At 38.6% G+C, this 24,646-nt stretch overlaps 2 protein-coding genes across 4 annotated transcripts; one reads left to right on the plus strand and one right to left on the minus strand.

Moving 5' to 3' along the window:
- Positions 1-403: 403 nt before the first annotated feature.
- On the minus strand, positions 404-16,144 carry LOC117415189 (protein C12orf4). 2 transcript variants are annotated; one of them, XM_034025215.3, is made up of 14 exons: positions 15,938-16,144; positions 14,984-15,172; positions 14,390-14,535; positions 13,635-13,816; positions 13,232-13,331; positions 12,484-12,605; positions 11,879-11,985; positions 9,149-9,346; positions 8,658-8,786; positions 7,145-7,216; positions 5,745-5,947; positions 2,831-2,888; positions 1,966-2,033; positions 404-1,137 (listed from the first exon to the last, which is right to left on the minus strand). In XM_034025215.3, exons 2-14 carry the CDS (start codon positions 15,159-15,161, stop codon positions 1,048-1,050), a joined length of 1,653 nt encoding a protein of 550 aa, XP_033881106.1. In that variant the 5' UTR covers positions 15,162-15,172; positions 15,938-16,144; the 3' UTR covers positions 404-1,047. The 2 variants fall into 2 exon arrangements, with proteins under 2 accessions (XP_033881106.1, XP_058883547.1); XM_059027564.1 differs by lacking the exons at positions 11,879-11,985; positions 12,484-12,605; positions 13,232-13,331; ... (2 more) ...; positions 14,984-15,172; positions 15,938-16,144 and adding an exon at positions 9,781-10,029.
- Positions 16,145-16,282: 138 nt separating this feature from the next.
- Positions 16,283-23,583, plus strand: LOC117415376 (RAD51-associated protein 1-like). 2 transcript variants are annotated; one of them, XM_034025638.2, is made up of 10 exons: positions 16,283-16,559; positions 17,127-17,176; positions 17,887-18,034; positions 18,641-18,750; positions 20,267-20,353; positions 20,852-21,007; positions 21,216-21,383; positions 21,941-22,108; positions 22,772-22,912; positions 23,139-23,583. In XM_034025638.2, the coding sequence occupies exons 1-10, from the start codon at positions 16,543-16,545 to the stop codon at positions 23,264-23,266; spliced, it is 1,173 nt and encodes a 390-aa protein (XP_033881529.1). In that variant the 5' UTR covers positions 16,283-16,542; the 3' UTR covers positions 23,267-23,583. The 2 variants fall into 2 exon arrangements, with proteins under 2 accessions (XP_033881529.1, XP_033881530.1); XM_034025639.2 differs by lacking the exon at positions 20,267-20,353.
- The last annotated feature ends 1,063 nt before the right edge of the window (positions 23,584-24,646 follow it).

Consider the following 24,646-nt stretch of genomic DNA (forward strand, 5'->3'; position numbering starts at 1 on the left):
GTTGACCCAGGGGACTTTTTTTACCTGAAAAAAGAAACAAGGACCAGGGGTCACAAATGGAGATTAGATAAAGGGGCATTCAGAACAGAAAATAGGAGGCACTTTTTTACTCAGAGAACTGTGAGGGTCTGGAACCAACTCCCCAGTAATGTTGTTGAAGCTGACACCCTGGGATCCTTCAAGAAGCTGCTTGATGAGATTCTGGAATCAATAAGCTACTAACAACCAAACAAGCAAGATGGGCCGAATGGCCTCCTCTCGTTTGTAAACTTTCTTATGTTCTTATGTTCTAATAAAACATAGTACAAAGACCTGGGGGAAAACAGAAACTTATAATAGTGCATTGGCAAAATGAAACAAAACAAAAACATTTCTTCTGTCAATCTGGCAAATTGTTGCTGTGTAAAGTTTAAATATTTATTTAGTGCACATCAGTAAATGTATCCACAAAGGCATACATATAATAATTTGATTTCACTTTCAGAACAGACATCATAACATACAAATATACATATCTAGACAACTCAGTTCAATGACAGGACATTAGGATTGCAAACTAGGTACCCCCTTGTTCCTGGGTCTGCCTAAACCTGGCTCTTCCAAGCAGTCCTGAAATAAATGTGTTGAGGATTTGTACTCGAAATTCATTAAACAGGAAATCACAGTCAGACTGACCATTGCTATTATATGGGAACACTGCTTCCTAGCAGGGAAAATATATTTGGTCCTGACAAACAATACTGAGCCTGGATAAGGCTAATTATTATTATTTAGTCATTTAGCAGACGTTTTTATCCAAAGCAACTTACAGAGACTAGAGTCACTTACAATAGGACAATGATTTTATGTCTCATCCAAAGGATGTGGCTGACCTGGGATTTGAGCTGGGAACCTCCTGATATCAAGCCCTTTTCTTTAACCACTGGACCATGTAGTGATGTATGATCCAGAACTATGGTTTGTGAGGGATAACATTGTTCAGAATTGGTAAGTCTTTAAACTTGGAAAGCTAACTTCTCCCTTTCTGTTCTTCACTTTGTGATGTCATCACTTGGAGGTAAGGGTCAAGGTCGAGGACACTCTGAAGATCTGTGGAAGCATGTTGCTCAGCTGGTAGAACATTTCCTCTGAGATACTCTGCAAATAGAGAAGAGCAGCTTGCTGTTTACTTACTGTCCACACTGTGTACTGACAACTTGCCTACAAATGCCAGGGACTGTCTGGGAGCCAGTGGAAATAAATGTCATAGCTATACTGCATACACACCCTACAGTGTTCATTCTACACTGGGATCATGGGAAGTGGGCATGATCCTTCTGAAAGTAGTGTAGACATTTCATATTACAAAATTAAAAGGCGACAATGTTTGATTTATTTATTTTTTTAATTTAGTAGTCACCAATTAGGTTTTTGTTATTTTCTCCCCAATTTAGTAGTGTCCAATTATTTTTTTTTTTAGCTCAGCTCACCGCTACCACCACTGCACTGACTTAGGAGGGGCGAAGACGAACACACGCTGTCTTCCGAAGCGTGTGCTGTTAGCCGCCTGATTTTTTACACACTGCAGACTCACCATGCAGCCGCAGCTTACAGGCAAGCCCGCAGGTGCCTGGCCAGACCACAGGGGTCGGTGGTGCGCGGCGAGCTGAGGACACCTTGGCCGACCTAACCCTCCTGGGAGCTCCCGTCCTCGGTCGGAAAAAGAATAGCATAGACTCGAACTGGCAACGTCCAGACTATAGGGCGCATCCTGCACTCTACGCGAGTGCTTTTATTGGATGCGCCACTCGGGAGAGCCCCAAGGACTACCCAATCTTACTTTCTTAACATAGATGGCCCTGTATACTGAGGCATCTTCACTGCTTCACCCCAGTATCGAAACAAGGCCAAAACAGTGCGCATTCCTCAAAAATAATACCCTTAATATGCCTTCACATACAAATTACATTTATTTTTAAACCTTACCTGTGGTACAAGGAACTGCACTGTGCGGGAGATTCCTCCATCCCAAGATGCCATTTCCATCATAAAGCCTAAAATAATAAAATGTTAATTTGCTAAAGTATTTTTTTCAACCTACCCATACATGAGAGCCAAGTACTGTAAGCAATAACACACTGTTGTACTGAGAGAGGTGCTGTGAGGTACCAAGCTCAGCCATTGCCTTCAACCAGCTGAGAAGCAGGCAGTCTCAGCACAACTCACATGGTATGCCAACATTCTGATTTCCTGTTAAAGTTAGTCATATTTGGGCAATTTTAACATTTTAAAGTACATTTTGTGTGGCGTCCATTAAACTCAGAACCACAATTTAGCACATCCTGATTCTTTTACTGATATATCTGAAAACAACCACTGCCTGGATTTAGATGTTTGGAATAAGCTGTACACACAAGCTGCATTTAGGGTTATACTGCAATGATCTAATAAAAAGCTGGTTATGTATTGCTTCGCCTCAGCCTGACTTCTACAGTACATAATCAGCGATTCAGCACTAGGCTGTGCTTTGCTGTAAACATAAGACCTTAGTATAAATCCAAACTGTACATTGTCCTGTTATCACATTAAAAAACAGGACTTGGAATCCCAAATTCAACAGGAAGAGATATTCTACTTGCCATACAATAAAGGATCATGTTTTAACTGTATTAACCATTGGTTTACCTTAGTTTAGACATCCAAGGAACTCTTTGATGGTGCATAGTGTGAATGACATAATCTGATCTTTCCCATTTTTAGATTGTACTAAATGTATTATTACTAGCTGCTATTTTTCTTTTTTTGTACATTAATTACACATATTGTAACTGATACCAAAATCAATACTCACCTTTGACACATTTAAATACCAATTCTGCTCTTTTGAGACACCAAGGTATTGTCATCTCCTGCAAGCAATCAGGATTCAAAAGTATTAACAAATATCTGCTGTGATTTAAATATTATAAAACATCAGTTACTCTGAATGCTTTCTCCTTTGGTGTGATATACAAGGACAGTACATTCAGTAGTATGCAGTATATATCATTTGTAGTACATAATCTATGTATCAAGTTTAATCACAATAGGATGAGCAAATCTGAAGATGTACTGTATGTAAAAACATAAATATGACATACATACATACATACGAATGGACAAATGAACGTACAGTAGCATGACCTAGATTTAGGTGTTAAAGGAATTATCTTACTAACCATTTGTTTCAATTTCATAAAACGTTTTGCGTGGTAAGAATGTCTTCATTAGCCCAACCACTTACACACCAGAGTCTAATACCCAAATGCTAAGGAATGCCAAGTTTCATCAGAATTAAATATCCGGTTCCCTAGACATATCTTAAATTGTAAGTGTTGCATACTTATGTATTAAACTATGAGTGTCCCCAGTGTATACTAATGGGAAGGGCTGCACTGCAAAGTGGAACCTCATGCGACAAGAATCCATGAGACACGGCTCTTCCGCCATGTGTTTACTTTGCCACTGGACCACATCCTAAATCAACTGGAAGCATTACAACCTGACAGCTGTGTATATGTCTGAACAGCTTTCCGGAATCAAATCGCCTACAACTCCTTTATAATGTATCTTCCTGCTTGCAGTTCAGTGTCAACACGGAAGCAAAAATGAATAAGATGGGTAGGCACTGACCAGTGTGGTTTTAGCCTGGTAAAAAAGGGTTTGGACCAAGAGAAAGTGGAAACTACAGAATGACCAACCAACCCTCCATTTAAACTAAACCAACATAGAAACATAGCTCTCTCCCCCCCCCCAAAAAAAAACACTTCTGAATAACAAAAGCTTCTGTGCATTTACCACAGATAGGAAAGTGACAACAGCAAACAGGATTAAGATAATAATAATTAAAATAAATAAATAAAGACATTACAGGGGAAATATCACTGTGTATCTCTGCAGTGATCATAGCAGGCTAGTTAGTTTTCGATCTGCTGGATGTTTAAAAGTGGCACGCTGATGTATGGGTATGATTTCTTATTGTCAAATAATTCTCTGGCTAAGCTAAGAGAGCTTGAAATTACTGCCCGAAATGTATGTCATTGTCATATATTTAAATTGCTTCAATTTCACCTTCTTTGTGAGCTGGTCAGGTTGCTGGAACTGCACCGGTATTTTAAAGCCTTTGGCACTAGCCCTCTCTGCAGCTACTCGTATAATACCCTTTGTGTTTTGCAGTTAATATGATATGCAGCGTAACAAAGTATAATTTTATAGTTCAGTTATACAAATGAAACGGCATTAAAATCACACAGAAGGAACCGTGTTACTCTAGTTTGCACAGGATCTATTTCAGAAATCAGTAATATCAAATTCTATTTTAATGACACACTACCATTTCCGACCAACTATTTGTTTCCTGTAGTTGGCCGGTGGAAAGTTACTCAAATTATACAGAAGTCGTCCCCGTCCCTGTCCCCCGCTACATTATTTTAGTTCCTCCCAGACTTCACGCAACATATATTTCTAAATGTACTGCCGGTGTTGAGTCACTGAAACAATCACCGGCTTCAGAAAAAGGGTATAATTATTACTTTTTTTTATTTTTACAGGGAGAATCTTCTGCATAAGAAGATGTTCTGTCTTTCCTGATGTAGCTTTTGGTTAACCATTGTTTAAATTGTAGGTGGTGATTCGAGCCGCAGAAATAAGTCAGAGTTCAATTTTTTTGTTTTGTTTTTAAAACTATCCAAACATGACACAGTGGTTTGCAAACAGGAGATTAAACTAGAAGGCTTTGGGTTTACTGCTCACCAAAAGCTAATGAATTCAACCAAGAAGTCTAACACAAATGCTTTGGGCTGGTAAATATTACACTTTGGGGTTAAAATTAAGAGAAGAAACCAGTACAATAGCAAACCATTTTAGTATTCTACTTTTATGCCCCCACCCAGAGATTGGTGGAATATAGTACACATATGTTGAACTGCAAAAAAAAATGTAATTGAAAACTAGAGGTCAAACACAATGACAAGCTGACCAGCAGCGTTATAATCTTAAAATAAGATTCCAATATTTCATTGATATTAAACTGTACCAGTTATTATATAATGTAATCTATTTCAATGATCTAACTATTGATGTCCTTTAACTCTATATTAATCATGTCGGTGTTTGATTTATTGACCCCCTTAATAACTCCACTAAATACAAAAGAAATACAAAAGAAAGAGGTCAGAGATAGACAGTTTTAGGACAGTGGTATTAAGATATGCTGCTGAATAGATTACTAAAATATACCCCAATGTGTCTACTGTCCAGTATGTCCATACAGAACATACTGTAAAAATTAATAACTGGATCACTGCAAGTCCGAGGTTTGTGGTTACAGCTTAACCCCAAGATGTTTCTTTGTACTTCATTGTACACTGTTTTTTTGGTATGACTGATGTTTGGTAACAGTGTATTAACATGTATTTTGTCATATACTTGTACTTGCTAGAACCAAAGTCATTGTATTTTTATCTTGTTCTTAATTGTATTATTACTTGTACTGTGATTCTTGAAATGTATTTTTGTTTACGACTGTAAGTCACCCTGGATAAGGGTGTCTGCTAAGAAATAAATAATAATAAATAATAATGTAATGGATCTTTTCGAGTTTGCTCTACCATGGCTAACCTACTGGATTGCAGAGGTTGAAAAGGATATCATTTACTGTCCATCGTTTGTTAGTTTATTATTAATTAGGCTACTATTTAATAATATTAAAAAGCCCTTCTACTTACCTCAGACATGTCATGCACCAGCAGCAGTGGGATGGTGATTGTGGTGCTATCGTGGGTGCAACAGACTTTGAGGATATTCCTAAGCCCCATTATTGCAGGGTCACGTGCTGTGATGTTCCCGGACCTCACATTGTCGTCCACACACAGATGAAAAACAATATGCACCTCTGAGAGATTGGAATGCCGAGAGATATAGAATTCACCTGTCAAGAAATAGAATGAGAACATGAACACCAGTGATTTTGTTCAATGAAAACATTGATCTATATTAAAAAACATATATTTACTGTAATTGTTTTGTCTTTTTAATTTATTGTAGAATTAATTTCCGAAGGATGTGACTGTGACTTAAATTCTTCTTCTTTGTAATAATCAATATGACGCCTGCTTTGTGTTGCTTTACTGTACCAAAAAACAGCAATGTATGTAGTGTGTGACAGGACGGTCGAGATGGTGTGAATTCATTTGCTGTACATCAGTGGCTGGCAATCTTTAATTTTGTTAAGTTTAAGGTAACAGAAAAATAGACTTTACAATTGTCTGTGCTGAAGTTAATCACTGTCATTCTGAAACCAATACCTCCACCAGAGTATCCTTACCTACAAGGGCAGTTTGTAAAACTCTGGTGTACCATAGCCTTTATTGTAATGATTCCACACAGATCACTATTTACATTATACACAAGTTAATAAAGTCCATACCCAGACGTGCGGGTCTAAATAAAAGTTTCTCATGTCCTTTATGCAATGATAATGAGATAATTGTCAATCCATGATTCACAGTCAATTGTTTGATTAAGGTCCAGGTTAAATGTTCATTACAGATAAAAACAATAACTGTTCACTCCACATATTAGTTCAAGCACATATTTCCCATTTGCATTAAAAGGTTTTAGATTCCTTCTTAAGGTTAGACTTCTGCAACTCATAATTGCTTAACCGCTTCAATTACTTTGCTTCAACTAAAGTATTTCTTCTTTACCTCAAGCAATGGTTAGTTTACACACATATGTTTGTTTGTAATCACATTACAAGTACTCAGCTGCTTTGTTCAAACAGTAATTCGTTGTTTAACGTACTGCCTTCCAAGGAAACCTTCATTCCATTCTGGTTTACTTGTTCCCGTTACTCTTGCGCTGAGCACATGGCAAGTCCATTCTCATTACAACAATCTTTGCAAACGTTACATGACCTAATGCACATACTTCACTTAAAAAAATAAAATAAATAAATAAATAAATAAATCCCCAGTGTACATTAATTACATATTATAATATCTATGTTACAATACAAGACACCCCCACTGCTCTATATATGATCACAAACCTATTTATTACAAGTGGTATTAATATAATACGTATGTAAAAAGTGGCTTGCATGCCCATTTGAAAATGTGCAGACCTGGGAGAATGTTGGAGGGGTTTCTTTCTATGTTCTTGGACTTGTCGTCATTACCACCATTTCTGGGCATATCTAAAAAAAAAAAAAAAAAAAAGGCAAGAACACATTTTAAAAACATACCTAAACAATTGACAGCTAATATTTTTAGATACTTGCAGAGAAAACAAAAAAAGAATAAAGACAGGAAACAATAAGAAAAAAAAATAAGGCAAAACCAGAGAGATCCCAAACAAAAATACAGTTCTGTACAACCTTTAAAAGATAATAGATTCTTACTTTGTTATAGGACCAAAAAGAAAAGATTTTAAATTTATTTTGCTCAGGCAGATTTGTTTACCAGTAATCTTGTTTCTTCTTAAATACAATTACATAATCTGACAGAAAGACCTAGTGCTATGTGTAATTGTGTAACAGAAAATTACCAATTACAATAAGTGGTCTTTAATGCCTACCAATACATTAACAAAGAGAAATCCTGACCACATCCGCTCCTACAAATTTCCCTTTCCAAAACAGCAGACATGAAAATATTGTAATTGTTCAATACATAAATATTACTGTGTGGTTTACCAGTTACCCTTATTGGAAACCTGGATTATGATTCACTGCTCTGAAAGGTTTCATGTTATTTTTTAAAAAATATATATGCAATAACCTCAGGATAGTCTTATAGAAATTACTCCACACATTTTAAAAATAATGAATTATTATAAGCTCTTGATAATCAGATATTTAAATGTTTAGAATTATGGATGCATCTGTAAAGTTCCTAGGATTCTCTCTGGGAACTCTCAGCTCGTGAGCCTGCATTTCTTTTGAAGTCTGTGAACGATCATGCTCTTTTTTCGATTAAACATGGCTACAGCACATGTGAAATGTGATATAGGAGATATTATAGGGTTGCTAGAGACACATGTTTTGACAGAAATTGTATCAGACAATACCAAAGAGGATGTAACAGTGGTTCTTAACTGTAACAGTATAGAGTAAATTACCGTAAAATGCCTAAATTAAACATTTAAACCATTTGTGTACAGATTTTACAGTTTAAACTATCACACATTTTCACCGAACAATTAGACTTGATTTAATATTAATCATTAATCATTAATACATGATTTATAGTCATGTTCATAGTTTATGAAACTATCGTGGTCAAGCCCATGAAGCACTGTAGTATTTTCAGGGTCAAATAAAATTCTATAATTAGACAGACCTGCAGAACGAATGGGGACACTCGTTGCTTTATCCACCATATTTGCCTGTTCTATATTTGTCAATGCAGGGTGAACCACCACACAGGAGTTTAAAAAAAGAAAATATGTAGATATTTAAAAGTAGATGTACTGTATACTACTATCTTAGAAAAAAGTCTTAATCAAAATCTATACTTCATGTTGCAAATACAATATTTAAAGCTTAATCCACACAGTTTAGAGGGAAATAAATATTACATCAAATTTACAAAAAGTCACCGGAAACACAATGGTGCCCCCTCCTGCAGTCTCCCTACCAGGCTGCTCTTTCTGCTTGCTGCTCCTCTGGGCTCTGGCATACAGCACCACCTGCTGGACCACCTCCAGCTGCTCCTCCAGTCGAGGGAAGTGGAAGTCAGTGCATTCCTGGGACACTGTGGCAAAATCTGAAACAAACAGGAATTGGTGATCCACAATGTCTATGAAACACACAATCTGCATTACAGTGCTGTGTCTAGTAAAGTGCGAGTTAAAGCAAACAATGTCACTCCCAAACACATTCAAGCCCCCCTCACGGGCATGCTTAATTACTAAAAGGCTTTGGATTATGTTAGCAGAATTTCTTCATTATCCGCTACAAGGAACACCACAGTTCTGGTAAGGACAGTGAACTGGGGAATTAAACATTTATTTTTTTACACACAGCACATATGATTATAAGGGCACATTTATGTATAATAAACTTTAGAACAAGCAAAGTTATAAAAGAAAAATAAATGAACATTGCGTTAGCGGGTGTGCACCGTACCTCTCTTAATGCCGCTGTATGAGTTGATGCGGTTATCCACCAGTAAAACCAGACCACACAGCGATGTGGAGTAGAGGGAGAGGGCAGTCTGGAGTCGGTGCAGCTTCACCCCACTGCGATGGTTGCGCTTGTGTTTGCAAAAATCCAGCACATCAGCTCTCAGCAGTCGTAAATTATGCATTGTCTTTAACTGTGCACCTGAAATAGAATTTAAAGTACATTTCTTACAGTATTTGTTTTACCAAATCAAACAAGTATTAGGGTTATATAAACCAAAATTATCACTATAACCTACATCCACCATCTGTGCGCGAGAGTCAAAGCTTCCATATTTCCCCCGACTATTATTATTTCAATAGCTTGTAAAAAAAAATATATATATATAATGTAAACGATTCGCACCCACTTGGGTTCGTTGCCCCTTTAAGAATCGACCCGGCACACAGAAATTGATTTTTTCAAGCGCGTTTGCGCAATTTTTTAATAAACAGAAACCACAACAAATACAAAATCAAAATAACACCTAGCTCTTCTGGAGCACTAACTCGACTTCCAGGAAACACCCTGACTAACGCGGGACAGCTAAGCTGTTTACCCGTCTTCACAAACACACTGCTACAAACAGCACTTACTCTCTCTTCATTTGGCTACCCGGAGACAGCGCACCTACTGCCTCCTTCCACTCAGCAGCCCTGAGCAGACTGCCTGCTCTCTTTTTAAACCCCTAATAAAGCCCAGGTGTGGATAATCATTAATAATAAAACAATTAAACCAAACAATAAGCAAATCAATTGAAACAATAAAGCAATACAAATCAAACAAAAAGGTGCATTCCCACATGTTTTTTCCCTTGCAGGGAGGTTAACCCCCTCCCTGCCGTCTCTCACAACCCGCTATATTACATTTCCCCCCCCTTGTCTTTCCAAGACACCGGCCATGAGACGGCCACCTCCTCCCCTAAAACACAACCACCCACCCTCGAGTCCATAAATGTCAATTTTCGCCCTCCTCCACGGGCGAACTCGAGGGTGGATCGGTCCACGTCCTGGGTCAGCCAGGTAGGGACCGCGCACCGGCGACGAGGGACCCCACCGGTTTGTCAGGGGCGACCGGCACGACAACCGGGGCACTGGAGGCTGCAGTAGCGGGCAGAGGTCTGCAGCTGGGACCCAGTGCAGCGACGTCCGGTCAGCAAGGGGGAGCGACGTAGCGACCAGGGGGAGCGTACGCGACGTCTGGGAGCAACACAGCGACGTCTTAATGTCCGGGAGGAGCGGAGCAGGGGACCAGGTGGAGAACTGTGCCCGATCCTGCCGACTTCTGGGCTCCAGGTCAAGTGAAGGGAGGTCCAGGCTAACCGACAGGGTGTCCAGGAGCAAGGGGTGAGGGACTGGACGCAGCGACACCGGACTGGACCGTAGGGGTGGTGGTCGGGGCTGTGGTGGAGGTATGCTTTTCACCTCCTCCCTAGGCTCCGGAAGCGGCAGCTCCTCCCCTCTGGGCTCTGGCAGCGGCAGCTCCTCCCCTCTGGGCTCTGGCAGCGGCAGCTCCTCCCCTCTGGGCTCTGGCAGCGGCAGCTCCTCCCCTCTGGGCTCTGGCAGCGGCAGCTCCTCCCCTCTGGGCTCTGGCAGCGGCAGCTCCTCCCCTCTGGGCTCTGGCAGCGGCAGCTCCTCCCCTCTGGGCTCTGGCAGCGGTAGCTCCACCCCCTCTGGCTCTCGGGACGGCAGCTCCCACTTTTGTAGCAGCCGCTCCAGTTCCGTTGGCTCCCGCTCTTGTATTATCAACGGGGCCCCGCCCAGCTCCTGTCTCTGCCTCTCCATCTTCTTAATCTGCTCCACCTGAGCAGCGGCGTTTTTATTGAACATCTCAATTAATTCTTTAAAATCCATTAGGGTCTCCAGGGGCGCCCACAACCGCTGCCACCAAATGTAAAAGGTTCACCCTCACTTGGTTCGTTGCCCCTTTAAGAATCGACCCGGCACACAGAAATGGATTTTTTCAAGCGCGTTTGCGCAATTTTTTAATAAACAGAAACCACAACAAATACAAAATCAAAATAACACCTAGCTCTTCTGGAGCACTAACTCGACTTCCAGGAAACACCCTGACTAACGCGGGACAGCTAAGCTGTTTACCCGTCTTCACAAACACACTGCTACAAACAGCACTTACTCTCTCTTCATTTGGCTACCCGGAGACAGCGCACCTACTGCCTCCTTCCACTCAGCAGCCCTGAGCAGACTGCCTGCTCTCTTTTTAAACCCCTAATAAAGCCCAGGTGTGGATAATCATTAATAATAAAACAATTAAACCAAACAATAAGCAAATCAATTGAAACAATAAAGCAATACAAATCAAACAAAAAGGTGCATTCCCACATGTTTTTTCCCTTGCAGGGAGGTTAACCCCCTCCCTGCCGTCTCTCACAACCCGCTATATTACAATAATATATATATATATATATATATATATATATATATATATATATGACAAATACTGTATCTAAAGAAAGACATCCAGGCGTCTTATTTTATCTCCAGATTTAGATTTCTCAGTTATTGTTTGGAGTGGTGGTCACTTAGACACTGATTGGCATATCATTTGAATTTGAATTTATCATTTAATAAACCTGTTGGTGCAATGTGTCATCCAGGAAAATGGTGGTATAATGGTTAAGAAGCTCATATATCAAAATGAACCATTTCCCTTCAGTATGATGTAAACCTGTACCTAGGTGGATTGTAAAGCTTTCTTCCAGCTGTATCTGCTCATCATACAGCCTCTCGTTGGCTTCCTGGGATCCTCTCAGCTGACTCGGCTGCACCTTAATCTCCTCGCTTCAAAGGTAAAAGCAAACACAGCGCTCACCATTCTGCAGATGTCCAGTTAATACATTTTTAAAACACTGCTAATACTATTGCACTCATTGTAGATCTCCTTGGTGTTCAAGGATTTTGACTTGATTTTTACATGTGACCAAAAATCAAACGTATTGACACTGCATTCCCTATTAATTCAGAACTGTAATTTATTGCAAAAATGCATCACAATCACATAAATTCTGGGTGGATGCAGTAGCCTCTGGGATAAATGTTTACCTAGATACAGGTCTAACTGTGACTTACCTATGAATACATAATGAATAATTTAGTTTGTGGTTTCAGACAAACCCAAAATAGTAAGTGCAGTAGCACCCATACTTAGAGGTATTATAAAATAATGTGTAATATACTAGTAAAAGATTAGGTACAAGTACCGGTAGGCTCTTGACTAATATCATTAGAAGTATTGTAATAGTATATCAGTTGTAACTGCATGCAACAAGAAGCACCTACTTGATGGAGCTGTCGTTAGGGTTCTGTAAATCCTGGTGAAGCTTGATCACCCATTCCTGGTATTCTTGTTTCTGAATGGTAGTCAGCTGTTTCAATTCACTGGCCCATTTATTCTCCAGTACCTAAACAGGTAGCAGAGAAAAAAAATATGAATTTAAAATCATAATTCTAATATTAAGGTATGACAGAGTTAACACATCTACAACTTTGCTGACTATTATGGACTACTGCTAAAGAGAAATTGGGAAGAGAAAATAGTGTATTATGCATTATTATTCAGGATAACAGTATTTGGAATCCCAATGAAAGTGAATGGCAAAATGTCATATAATTATTATTATTATTATTATTATTATTTGTTTATTTAGCAGACGCCTTTATCCAAGGCGACTTACAGAGGCTCGGGTGTGTGAACTATGCATCAGCTGCAGAGTCACTTACAACTACGTCTCACCCGAAAGACGGAGCACAAGGAGGTGAAGTGACTTGCTCAGGGTCACACAATGAGTCAGTGGCTGAGGTGGGATTTGAACCGGGGACCTCCTGGTTACAAGCCCATTTCTTTAACCACTGGACCACACAGCCTCCTATTGCCTCCAAATACTTTGAGTCACTGTGGCAGTGATACCCAAATAAAATTCTCATAGGTCACTTTTAAGAAATTACATACAGTAAGATCTTGCATCTGCACACATACACCCAAGACTGACTATATTGCAAGACCACATCTTCCGATTTGTTTCCTTACCTGTTGAGTGTCAAAATGCTGAGAGGCGACCGCATTTACATCCTGATCACTTAGAGTATTTCCCAGCTCCTTCATCACTTTATCCATTTCTGAAGATTGTCTGTGCATCACAAGAAAAAAAATAAAGTAATTGTATTATAATCTCCTGCCATCTCTAATTTAACATGATTGTTATATTCCAAATATTGAAAATAATGCATGTACAACACTATGAAGGTTAAACTATGACATTGGATCTTCTAAACATAGGACAAGAAAAGTAAACAATAAACAGATTCACTACATTCATTAAAAAAAAAAAAAGTTCAACAACTAAAGACCGTATGTAGGAACTGGGGGCTGGGAACATCTACATGTTTGTAAGCTTGCTTTTTTTTTTTTTTTTTTTAATAAACGCACAGACCTTTCTTGTAATTTCTTCAGCTCCATATCCCTCTCTCCGATGAGCTCAGAGATGCTGACAAAGTAGTTGTGCTCCAGGTTCAGCAAAGTCTCTGAGGCTGGAGAATGGATCAGGTCATGGTAAACATCAGCAAAGTCTTCATCCCAGCTGGGTTCCTCAGGTCTAGCGTGCTCTAGTGTCGTCTAAGGAGTCAAACAAATACATAGGAATCATCCAAACATTCATAAAGTCTTAAACTGACATATTTGGCAAATAAATGGCATCAAGATAACACACACAAAAAAACAATAAAACAACACAAACACAAATAAGGCACTGCCACTGAAACAGTTTTGTAAAGGTTGTGTTACCTAATGGGCATTATTTTTAAGTGCATGGGCAAACTTTCTGAGAGAAACAACATAATATCAACAATATTCAACTAGTTAGACACACAGAACAATTGCTGAACTATTCCTTCTTGCAACCAAGTGGCTGCTTGCTACAGTAGCTTTATATGGTTACAATTGGTTGGTTCCTTCTTCTTTATGTCAAAAAAGGGCCCTAAAGACTGTCTGTTTGAGACATTCCAGGTTTTACTGTGGACTTAGTCAGCCTTATTCAACAAATGGAGAGATAAAGGCTCAGGTGGGCCTAATTGAAGCTCATAGTCTTGGAATGGCTCAAATTGATATACATAAGTATCTCCATCCCAAGCTGGCAGCCTTAAGCCAACGGCGCAATGCTAAAACACAGCCTTCTCCTGGTTCACTTACGTCAGAATATGCCTTTGCCCAAGCATTGGTCAAGAGGTCAGTGTCCACTTCTCCAGTTTGGAGCCTTTCCAGGGCTAATTCAGCTTCTCTATCATAATCCTTATTGGTCCCCACTTCTATAAACTTGCTAAGGGCATCCTTTAAATCTATTTTTATAAAACAAAACAACATCAACAACAAAATACTCACACATGTAATGTATCAAATACATTATAATAAGCACAACAATAAGCAAGGGGAAGAAAATTGTACTCATATATTCTGTATTGTTCCCTCAAGGGGAAGAAAATTGTACCCATATATTCTGTATTGTTCCCTGTTGTCCGTGTCCATGTATGGTGCAAACTATGCTGGCAGGACTTAATGGCACGATAGTGTTATAGCATGCACACCATGATGTTTAGTTGTTGTTTTTCAGACTTTATTTTCAGTTTGGCTCAGGCTAATTATCCTGCTATATGACAATATATTTCAAAGCCTTGATTATAACACCTTTAAGCTTGTATAACATATCTGCCTATGAGTCACCCAGCCACCTTTGATGCAGACACCAGTCACCGCAACTGGACAGTAGCTAAAGCAAGAAATCCTTACTTTTTTCGACAAAGCAAGGTAAACTGTGGAGCAGCATAAGCCGTCCATGCAGATCACTGGCATTGTCTTGCACAGGGAATTCCACGGGCACACTGAGAACACAGGACTGTTTCCCCGCCTTGAACTCAAAGCGAAACTCTCTTTCAGTCGTAACAACTTTCCCTTTATTTCTTTTCATTCTTATGGGTCCTGTTTAGGGTAGAAAAAAAATTAATAAAGAACACAGTGCATTGCAGACATGCTGCCCCAGAAAGGTTTTGCAAGGCAAACATCGACTCAATTCAATTTAAAACAAAGTTGTTTGGTCAACAGCAGATCGTTGAATGTTGTAGAGCATGATAAATAATTTAGCTGCATTAATGTATAGGTTAGTTACATATACGCGAAATAAGAGACATAAAACAGGTGAAAGCTATATCTTACATGACAGATTTTACTACAAGTAGATTTTATTTATTTATTTATTTATTTATTACTGGCAATAAGGAAGTTGACCTAACGAGCTGCCTGCCAGTAGCTGCACAAAACACAATTATAATATGACGACCCTTTCTCTAAACTGTTAGCCAATAAACTACCCGTATATATTTGTTCTCTTTTTGCAGCCCTGATTTTACTGCTGGCAGCAGTTTTTTGGTCAGTAGAATTTGTACGGATAATAAACCCCCAAAAAGGCTGCCGATATAAGACTTTCTTAAAAAAAAAATACAAGAGGGGCGAAACTCTGGAAAGATACGATGGGTGTACTACCTAAGGTAACGAATCCAGGTACATTTTTTCCAACGTTTAAGGAAAAACTGGGTCACCAAACGACTTTTAAATAAAGTGTCAAATAAGTGCAAAACTAAATTCTGCAAGTGCAAGAACTGTCCTCTGTGAAATAAAATGTGCACAGTACTCAAATAAATAAATAAATAAATAAATAAATAAACAAAATATTTTAACACAGCTTACCAGGCGGACATGTAGATATATTTTGCTTGTCTTTTTACAATGTTATATTTTTAAACTGTAAATAAAAACAATGAATCTAGGAATCCAGTATCATCAGCTGACAGTCGGAAGCATCTCTAAACATGTCGTAAATATCGGAAAAGCAGATTCTGCCCACAACAAATTTGTTCCAATGGATTTTGATTCAGAAAAAAAAAATACATGCAAAAGGGGATAAAATAATAAAAAATCAAAGTGATTTGAAGGCTCTTATTAAACGTTCATATGTACCGGTAGATATATTTTTTCTTTTCAAAAAACGAAAGTGCTGCGTCAAATGGAAAGCTAGTTGCTTTAATTCATTTCAGGCGGGTAGTGATCAGAAAGGGAAAAGAAAATAAGAATTGTTTTAACGTAATCACTTTTCTAATAATTATTCCCGTGATTTTTTTTTTTTTATTAAACCGAACACCCTGGTGTTGTGTGTGGCTCAGCTGTCAGTTGTTTTTTTGTGCAGTGGCATTAAAGTTGGGGTCATTTTTTTAAATTATTATTTCTTTAACTTTTTTATGCTGCGTGATAGCCATTTTTGTTATTTGATGTTTGCATGATCTCCACAAACAAGTATGGCAAAGCCTACGAGGTTTGTAAACACTAAATCGAAATGCTTAGGAAGCATATCAAATGGAACTGAATAAATATGTGCCTTAAATAATAAATTACGTGTTATACTGTACCTATGATTTAGTATGATATTTGTGTCATTTTGTTATCTGAATTGTTTGGCAGAACTGTATTTGGGGGGGGGGGGGGGGTTGAATAACATTTACTTTTAATTAATGTCGTGATACTAGACGTCCTTTACTAAATTATTAAGCGTTTCAGATTCTAGGTACTTATATTATGGAGGTTTCCTGCCAGTCTATCGTTAAGTCACATTCGTTTTTAGATATATCTTGTGAAACACTTATTCAGTTATGATGGAACTTGATGTGGTCATTCTTTGGTAGAAGTTAGTCAACAATAATCATCTGAAAGTTTTCGTTAAACTGTTGCAAAATACTCACAAAATGCTGGCCAAAAAAAACAACAACCTCAAATTAAATAATACGTTCTCTGGTGTACTTATCATGCCCTATACTTTTGTGTTTTTACCAAACTTTTCTTAATGTTACTTAATTGTTCATCTCATTTTTGTGTGAATGTTCAGGAACAAGAAACCTGTAGACTATTCATATGTTGGTGATTTTGAAGATGAAGGTAGGAGTTAAGAACTGAATTATGATTTGATATAATAGTAACATATCATCTTAAACTGGTTATAGCTAACAATAATTCCTAAAGTTTTACCTGTCGTGCACTTAATCTGTAGATCTCATGCAGGGATGGAAATAAGACTCGTATTGCATGGCAGTTTGACCCATTCCAGGTTTTACTATGAGCTTGATTAGCACAGTGTATATAACATATGTTTCACCGTTCACTGTGCATATGCGATCTACAAAGCAAATGAAAGCTCACAGCAGGTAGAGTAGCCTAATATTTCTGGAATTGTTAGCCATGACTCCTTTTATCAATATGCCATTTTCCATCATGTGTTGTTTTAGTTGTAATACATGTGGTATGTTATAATATACATAGAGGATGTACTATGAAAGTTTATAGAGTACTGTGCACCGAGTATAGCCGAGTAACGCACATTGTTCAAACTCTTGGCACCTGTTCGTTTTAATAATATACCAGGACTGGGTGCAGGACTAGTGGGAGTGTCTAACCCTGCTAGATATCTCAACACTTATGAAAGGTATATTAAATAATGTTTCTACACAGAGCTAATGCAGATATGTTTTTCAATTTCAAACTTTTTTTACTGGCCACAGTGTGCTTTGAGGTAATGGAGTATTTCAAAGGTGTGTTACCATGAAATAAACATGATTTAATAGAATGGCTTATGGCTTAAATTGAAACAGATGAAGAGTTTGCCTATGTAAAAGCACCTCCTAGCAAAAAGCCAAGAGTGGCTCCCAAAGAACCAGAGCGACAGAAGAAGCTGAAGACCACGAACAAGCCCCCTGGTCAGGAGTGTGGTGGATCTCTGGGGAAACCTTGTGAGGAAAGGTAATCTACATCAAAACGTGATGTAGCTTTTAAATTTAAATGGGAGCAGTGTTACTGTACTGTCAATATTTCATGGACGTATTTATACCAAATTGCTGGGGATCTTTCAGCCAATCAGAGCACCCCTTTCACCTTATTTATGCCACACATTACAAACAAACCCTAATCATGACCTCAACTGTAACATATAGATTTTCTACCATGCTTTATTCACAATATTGGTACAGTTGACGTCACCTGCTTAATAAAAACATACCCGATGCACCTCAACTGCAAGACTTGGTCACTTTAACTGTGCTAATATTCTCCCACACAAACTATATTATAATACATTTTAATATTTCATAACAGTACCCTTTATCTAATATGATGTGCTCCCTATTTTGTAGGCATTTTGAGGAAGTAATAAAATGATTTAAAAGTATTAAATATGACAATATGTAGCACAATTAAGTTGTTTCTTGATTGTTTAATAACGTTACCGTTTTCTTTCTGTTTGATAAGTACAGACATTGGCCTCTGGGTGGGGTCTGATGTGAGATACCACTATTTAGATCAAATGAATAGACCCCAATAATTCCACAGCTGTTTATGCTTTTCTTTCAGGTTACTTGTGGATGACAGTCTTTATCAAAGGGATTTGGAGGCTGCTTTAACTTTGTCAATGCTGCAAACAACTGAAGAAAACTTTGCAGTCAGTCTACCAAAAGAGAGAGGTTTGAATTGCTTTGTGTTTTGTTCCCCAATAACACAGTGATTCCAAAATATTAAGTTATTCAGCACCAAAGATATTGTAACTATTGACCTCTATTGACTTTAATGGTACCTTGACGAGAAACTTGGTATGTCTGCAAGTAGGAAAATCAGAGTTATGTATATTCTTTGTGTTTGGATTCACGCTGCTACATTTTCTGTGGCCTCTGTAGAGCTTTCAGAATTATGTCTAATCTCCAAGTGAATTAACTCTTTGATGTAAAGAATTACCACTTTTATTAATGTAAACAGAACTCCAACTCTATTGAGGACCACTGCTGGTATAACTGCCTCTAACATATTTCCCATAGATTACAAAAATGCATTACAGTATATATAGACTTTACGGTTATGAATATTACTTACAGTTTTATCATTCATCTTAAGCTGTGCTTGCAGTGGGGGTGGTGATCTGAAAGCCATCTGGTTTCTGCCATCGTACATTTCAGCTTGTCATCATACAGTATCTCTGCTGCTTTTGGCTGGAGATCAGGTGTGCCAGAATAAGAAGGGTAAATTGAACTGCTAGCGGTAGTTGTAAAATTGCTTTTTTGAGTGAAACATTCTGTCAGTGTTACCTCAGCCTTTCTCTCTTAGACGTGTCCCTGCAAACTGTAATGTCACAGTGCCCACAAGTATTTTTATCCCTTGAAGGACATGTGCTGGAAGTCTTAACTCACTGGATAACTAAACCAACTATAACATATGCTGATGACAGAATTAAATCTGTGGCACAGTTAGTTGGTCATCTTACGTATACGTATGTTACAGTATTGTTATGCAAAAAAAAAAACAATTGATGTGTTTTACCATTGCCAAATATACAGTGACATATCAATAGCTTACCCCAGGTAGCTAATAAATGGAGAAAGTATAACGTTCTTTTAAAAAATTTTAAAAAATATATACATATTCCAAGTCATTTAAAATAAAAGTATGTTATTCTACAAAAGGGATTTTGTTTACTTCTGTGCTTGAATTGCTGGTCAAAGACATGATATTGAGAGCTGTAGTAAGTGCTTTAAAGCTAAAAAAAACGTTACAAGGTCAGAAACAGAATGAAATCAGATAATCCATTATTTAAGAGGCTGTGTGGTCCAGTGGTTAAAGAAATGGGCTTGTAACCAGGAGGTCCCCGGTTCAAATCCCACCTCAGCCACTGACTCATTGTGTGACCCTGAGCAAGTCACTTAACCTCCTTGTGCTCCGTCTTTTGGGTGAGACGTAGTTGTAAGTGACTGTGGCTGATGCATAGTTCACACATCCTAGTCTCTGTAAGTCGCCTTGGATAAAGGTGTCTGCTAAATAAACAAATAATAATAATAAATAATAAGATAATGGTGATATTTCTAATCATGCCAAGTTGCTCTTTAAGGTGATCCAAGACTACTGTATTTACTTTGTCTATTTACTGAATTAACGCCACAACAGTTGTGAACCTAACAACCAGATTTAATATGTTATTATTTATACTTTTAGATAATGTCGTTCATGCAGACTCTGAAGTTGCAAAGATGGATGGGGCCCCATTACTTTCAAACTGCAGTGTGAATATTAACCTTTTAGGTAAAACAAAAATGTTTGACAGCTAATTAAGTAGTAGATAATTACATTGGTCCACAAAATATTGTGAACCACATTTTGAAACAATTGGATATTTTCTTAGAGGAATAAAACACCTGTAATGGCATTACACTAGCAAGAATCAACTTAATTGTAGAATGGAGCAAAAACCTATTAAAGAGAAATTGGCTTCAAATAAAATTCTACCTTTTTTGGGGCTTTTTTTGTGTTTGCAGTAATTCCGAGTGGTTCTCTTTGCAGTTACTGTGTTACGGTGCTTTTACCTGAATTCAGGTGCTGCTCTTCAGTTCTTGTTGGCAGTCATAGATATATAGTATGTAACATCAGCCAGAGCATCCAAATTGTCCATAGGAATAAGAGCCAACGTGACCAAGTAATCTGCCTCTTTTGAATCTAGTTTCTTTTTGCTGGCTGTGCACAAGAGGGTTCAGCACAGCACTGTATTGTCAGCAGCTATTCTGTTGTGTTTTTTCCCCTAAGGCCTGGATAAGATCACAGATGATAATGACACCTCCGGTCGTAACAGACAAAGGCAAGCAGCCTCAAAGGCAGCAATACAACAGAGAAAGATGCTGCTGGATAATGAAGGTGATGGTGACGGAGATCAGGATGAGGATTATGAGCCAGGTGCTCCAGGTAAAGGATTTATACCTGCACAATCTGACACTCATTCATTTTTACTTAAGCTGTCCAGCCATTGCTCAAGAATCAATCTTTCACTAGTTTTTTTGGGGGGGATATTTATTTTTAGTTTTTATAACTCTGGTTTAATGTCAAGGTTGTACAGGAGTTTGTAATTATGTTTTGGAACTGTGTTGATTAAAAAAGATATTTCTCATTTCAGATGTTGGTTCAGAGAGCGACCCTGATTTCAGTGATGAAGAAGAGGATGTTGAAGAGTTCATAGTTAAAAAGGGGGCAAAAGTGAAAGAAAACAAGAAGGAGGCCAAAATAAAAGCACAAAGTTCAAAGAAAGAAAAGAAACCTCTTAAATCCAGGCTCAGTGCGACAGGTCAGATATACAAAATCGCTGTGATACTGATTTATGGGACAATTATCTACAACTGGACCAGCCAACACAAGCCAGTTACTAACCACAGTCACCCATAGTAATTACACCCTCAAGTGGCTGACACAGTAGTGGTTGCTTATCATTGCCACAAGGTGGCATCATATTATTGTTTAATTCAGAGCATCAAATTATTTGTGCAGGAATATTAAAAGTACACATAGAGTAATGCAAAATTGCGCCATTCAGTACATAGATTAATTTGGGGGGCAACCGTGCAAAAGATAAATCCTAATCAAGTTATGATCTTAAGTTAAGGACATGTTGCATTAAGTGAGTGACATATCTAACAGGTAACTGGCAGCAGGAACCAGTTTGATATTGAGTGGCGCAGAATGTTCATCATTCCGGGAGTGAATGTTTATTGGCTATGATTCCCCATTCTTTATTTGTGCAGTCTGAGTCAGTTTCTTTTTCTTTTTTTGCTGAATGATATGGAAATGGTCAAGATTGTATGATAGTTGGAACAGGGTGCTGATCAAAGATATTTCTCATTTCAGATGTTGGTTCAGAGAGTGACCCTGATTTCCGTGATGAAGAGGAGGATGTTGAAGAGTTCACAGTTAAAAAGGGGGCAAAAGTGAAAGAAAACAAGAAGGAGGCCAAATCAAAAGCACAAAGTTCAAAGAAAGAAAAGAAACCTCTTAAATCCAGGCTGAGTGCGACAGGTCAGTTATACAGAATCACTGTACGGTGGTCATATACCCCTGGGGTTCTTAAAGATAATACATAGAATAATGTATAATTATCATACAATAATGTATTTTTAGTTAGTTTTGGTCATAAATGCACGAGTCCCTTTACTGCTGCCATAACATTGAAACCTACTGTATTACTCAAAAACAGTCGCTCGTAAATCTAAGTTGCACCCCTAATTTCAAGACCAAAAGAAAGGGAAAGCAAATAACTTGAGTGAAGTTGCAGTTAACTCATAAAAGAACACTATTATAACTGAAAAAACATTCATTTAAGAGGATTTAGCAAAAGCACCAGAATACTAAATAACAACAATACACAGGAAGATAAATAAAACCTACAGTACTTGAGTATCAGTTCAGCTACCAAACTTGAAAAGGTAAGCTGAAGCTCTTATTATTAGAGATGTGGCTGCAGTTGTAGCTGGCTTTATATTAGACAACCTGACGCACAAGACACCACCCGTATTGACCCGTCTTCTGTGCTTACTGTATCTGACTGAACAATTTATTGTACTCTTGTAACTGGAATATTTAAGCCATGAGCTACATAGTTTAAAATTAAATACATATTTAATCACAACAAACTTAAACAGCAAATCAGAAACAAGATAACCATTTTTTTCTTGTTCAAAGGTACACCTGCAGCTGCAAGCCCAGCTCCCGCCACATCTCTTCCCATATTGATGAAGCCCTCGAACGCGACCCTCGCAGCCTCCAAACCTCTCCAGGTTCAGAGCCCATCTGGTGCCAGGAAGCCCAAGTGGACCCCGCCAGGTAAGCGCAGAAGGAATAAAACTAAACTAAAGAAACGTGTCACCCCAGCAAACCAACGTTTGAACCAAGTGATTTTTTTAAAGTCAAACAAGTATGTTTTGGAAAAGCCTGAGTCCAAGGAATTTTCTCAGCAGAGGCCTGAAGAAAACCTAGATCCATCTGTGAACCTTTTAGTTAATATTTTTCAAGACCTCAAACCTAATTTTAATTTTTTTTTTTTTCCTAGCGCAAATTGGAAGAAGCCCAAACACCTCTGAAAATCTGGCAGTAAAATCTCCAAGCCAAGGCCTCCGACTTGGACTGTCCCGGTTTGCCAGAGTGAAGCCGTTGCACCCGGGTGCAGCCAGTGACTGAACTCCTTTTAGCCTGGGCCCTCCTTCAAGAACCCTTTTTCTGGAGTGTGGTTTTTATACCTCCATGAACAAGTTGATGATATATATATACAGTGCCTTGCGAAAGTATTCGGCCCCCTTGAACTTTGCGACCTTTTGCCACATTTCAGGCTTCAAACATAAAGATATGAAACTGTGATTTTTTGTGAAGAATCAACAACAAGTGGGACACAATCATGAAGTGGAACGAAATTTATTGGATATTTCAAACTTTTTTAACAAATAAAAAACTGAAAAATTGGGCGTGCAAAATTATTCAGCCCCCTTAAGTTAATACTTTGTAGCGCCACCTTTTGCTGCGATTACAGCTGTAAGTCGCTTGGGGTATGTCTCTATCAGTTTTGCACATCGAGAGACTGAAATTTTTGCCCATTCCTCCTTGCAAACAGCTCGAGCTCAGTGAGGTTGGATGGAGAGCATTTGTGAACAGCAGTTTTCAGTTCTTTCCACAGATTCTCGATTGGATTCAGGTCTGGACTTTGACTTGGCCATTCTAACACCTGGATATGTTTATTTGTGAACCATTCCATTGTAGATTTTGCTTTATGTTTTGGATCATTGTCTTGTTGGAAGACAAATCTCCGTCCCAGTCTCAGGTCTTTTGCAGACTCCATCAGGTTTTCTTCCAGAATGGTCCTGTATTTGGCTCCATCCATCTTCCCATCAATTTTAACCATCTTCCCTGTCCCTGCTGAAGAAAAGCAGGCCCAAACCATGATGCTGCCACCACCATGTTTGACAGTGGGGATGGTGTGCTCAGGGTGATGAGCTGTGTTGCTTTTACGCCAAACATAACATTTTGCATTGTTGCCAAAAAGTTCGATTTTGGTTTCATCTGACCAGAGCACCTTCTTCCACATGTTTGGTGTGTCTCCCAGGTGGCTTGTGGCAAACTGTAAACGACACTTTTTATGGATATCTTTAAGAAATGGCTTTCTTCTTGCCACTCTTCCATAAAGGCCAGATTTGTGCAGTATACGACTGATTGTTGTCCTATGGACAGAGTCTTCCACCTCAGCTGTAGATCTCTGCAGTTCATCCAGAGTGATCATGGGCCTCTTGGCTGCATCTCTGATCAGTCTTCTCCTTGTATGAGCTGAAAGTTTAGAGGGACGGCCAGGTCTTGGTAGATTTGCAGTGGTCTGATACTCCTTCCATTTCAATATTATCGCTTGCACAGTGCTCCTTGGGATGTTTAAAGCTTGGGAAATCTTTTTGTATCCAAATCCGGCTTTAAACTTCTCCACAACAGTATCTCGGACCTGCCTGGTGTGTTCCTTGTTCTTCATGATGCTCTCTGCGCTTTAAACGGACCTCTGAGACTATCACAGTGCAGGTGCAT

This window comes from Acipenser ruthenus, chromosome 7, assembly GCF_902713425.1.
Source record: "Acipenser ruthenus chromosome 7, fAciRut3.2 maternal haplotype, whole genome shotgun sequence".
In the NCBI taxonomy this organism is placed as follows: Eukaryota; Metazoa; Chordata; class Actinopteri; order Acipenseriformes; family Acipenseridae; genus Acipenser; species Acipenser ruthenus.

Bases quoted from the DNA above. Each gene is read 5' to 3' on its own strand.
- LOC117415189 (XM_034025215.3), bottom strand. From the start codon at position 15,161: ATGAAAAGAAATAAAGGGAAAGTTGTTACGACTGAAAGAGAGTTTCGC. The intron at 11,986-12,483 runs GTAGGTGCTTCT...TTACCTTTGAAG, and splicing joins CCTAACGACAGCTCCATCAA to CGAGGAGATTAAGGTGCAGC. The intron at 8,787-9,148 runs GTACGGTGCACA...TGTTTGTTTCAG, and splicing joins ATACAGCGGCATTAAGAGAG to ATTTTGCCACAGTGTCCCAG.
- LOC117415376 (XM_034025638.2), top strand. The intron at 18,751-20,266 runs GTTTGAATTGCT...TTATACTTTTAG, and splicing joins CAGTCTACCAAAAGAGAGAG to ATAATGTCGTTCATGCAGAC. The intron at 20,354-20,851 runs GTAAAACAAAAA...TTTTCCCCTAAG, and splicing joins TGTGAATATTAACCTTTTAG to GCCTGGATAAGATCACAGAT.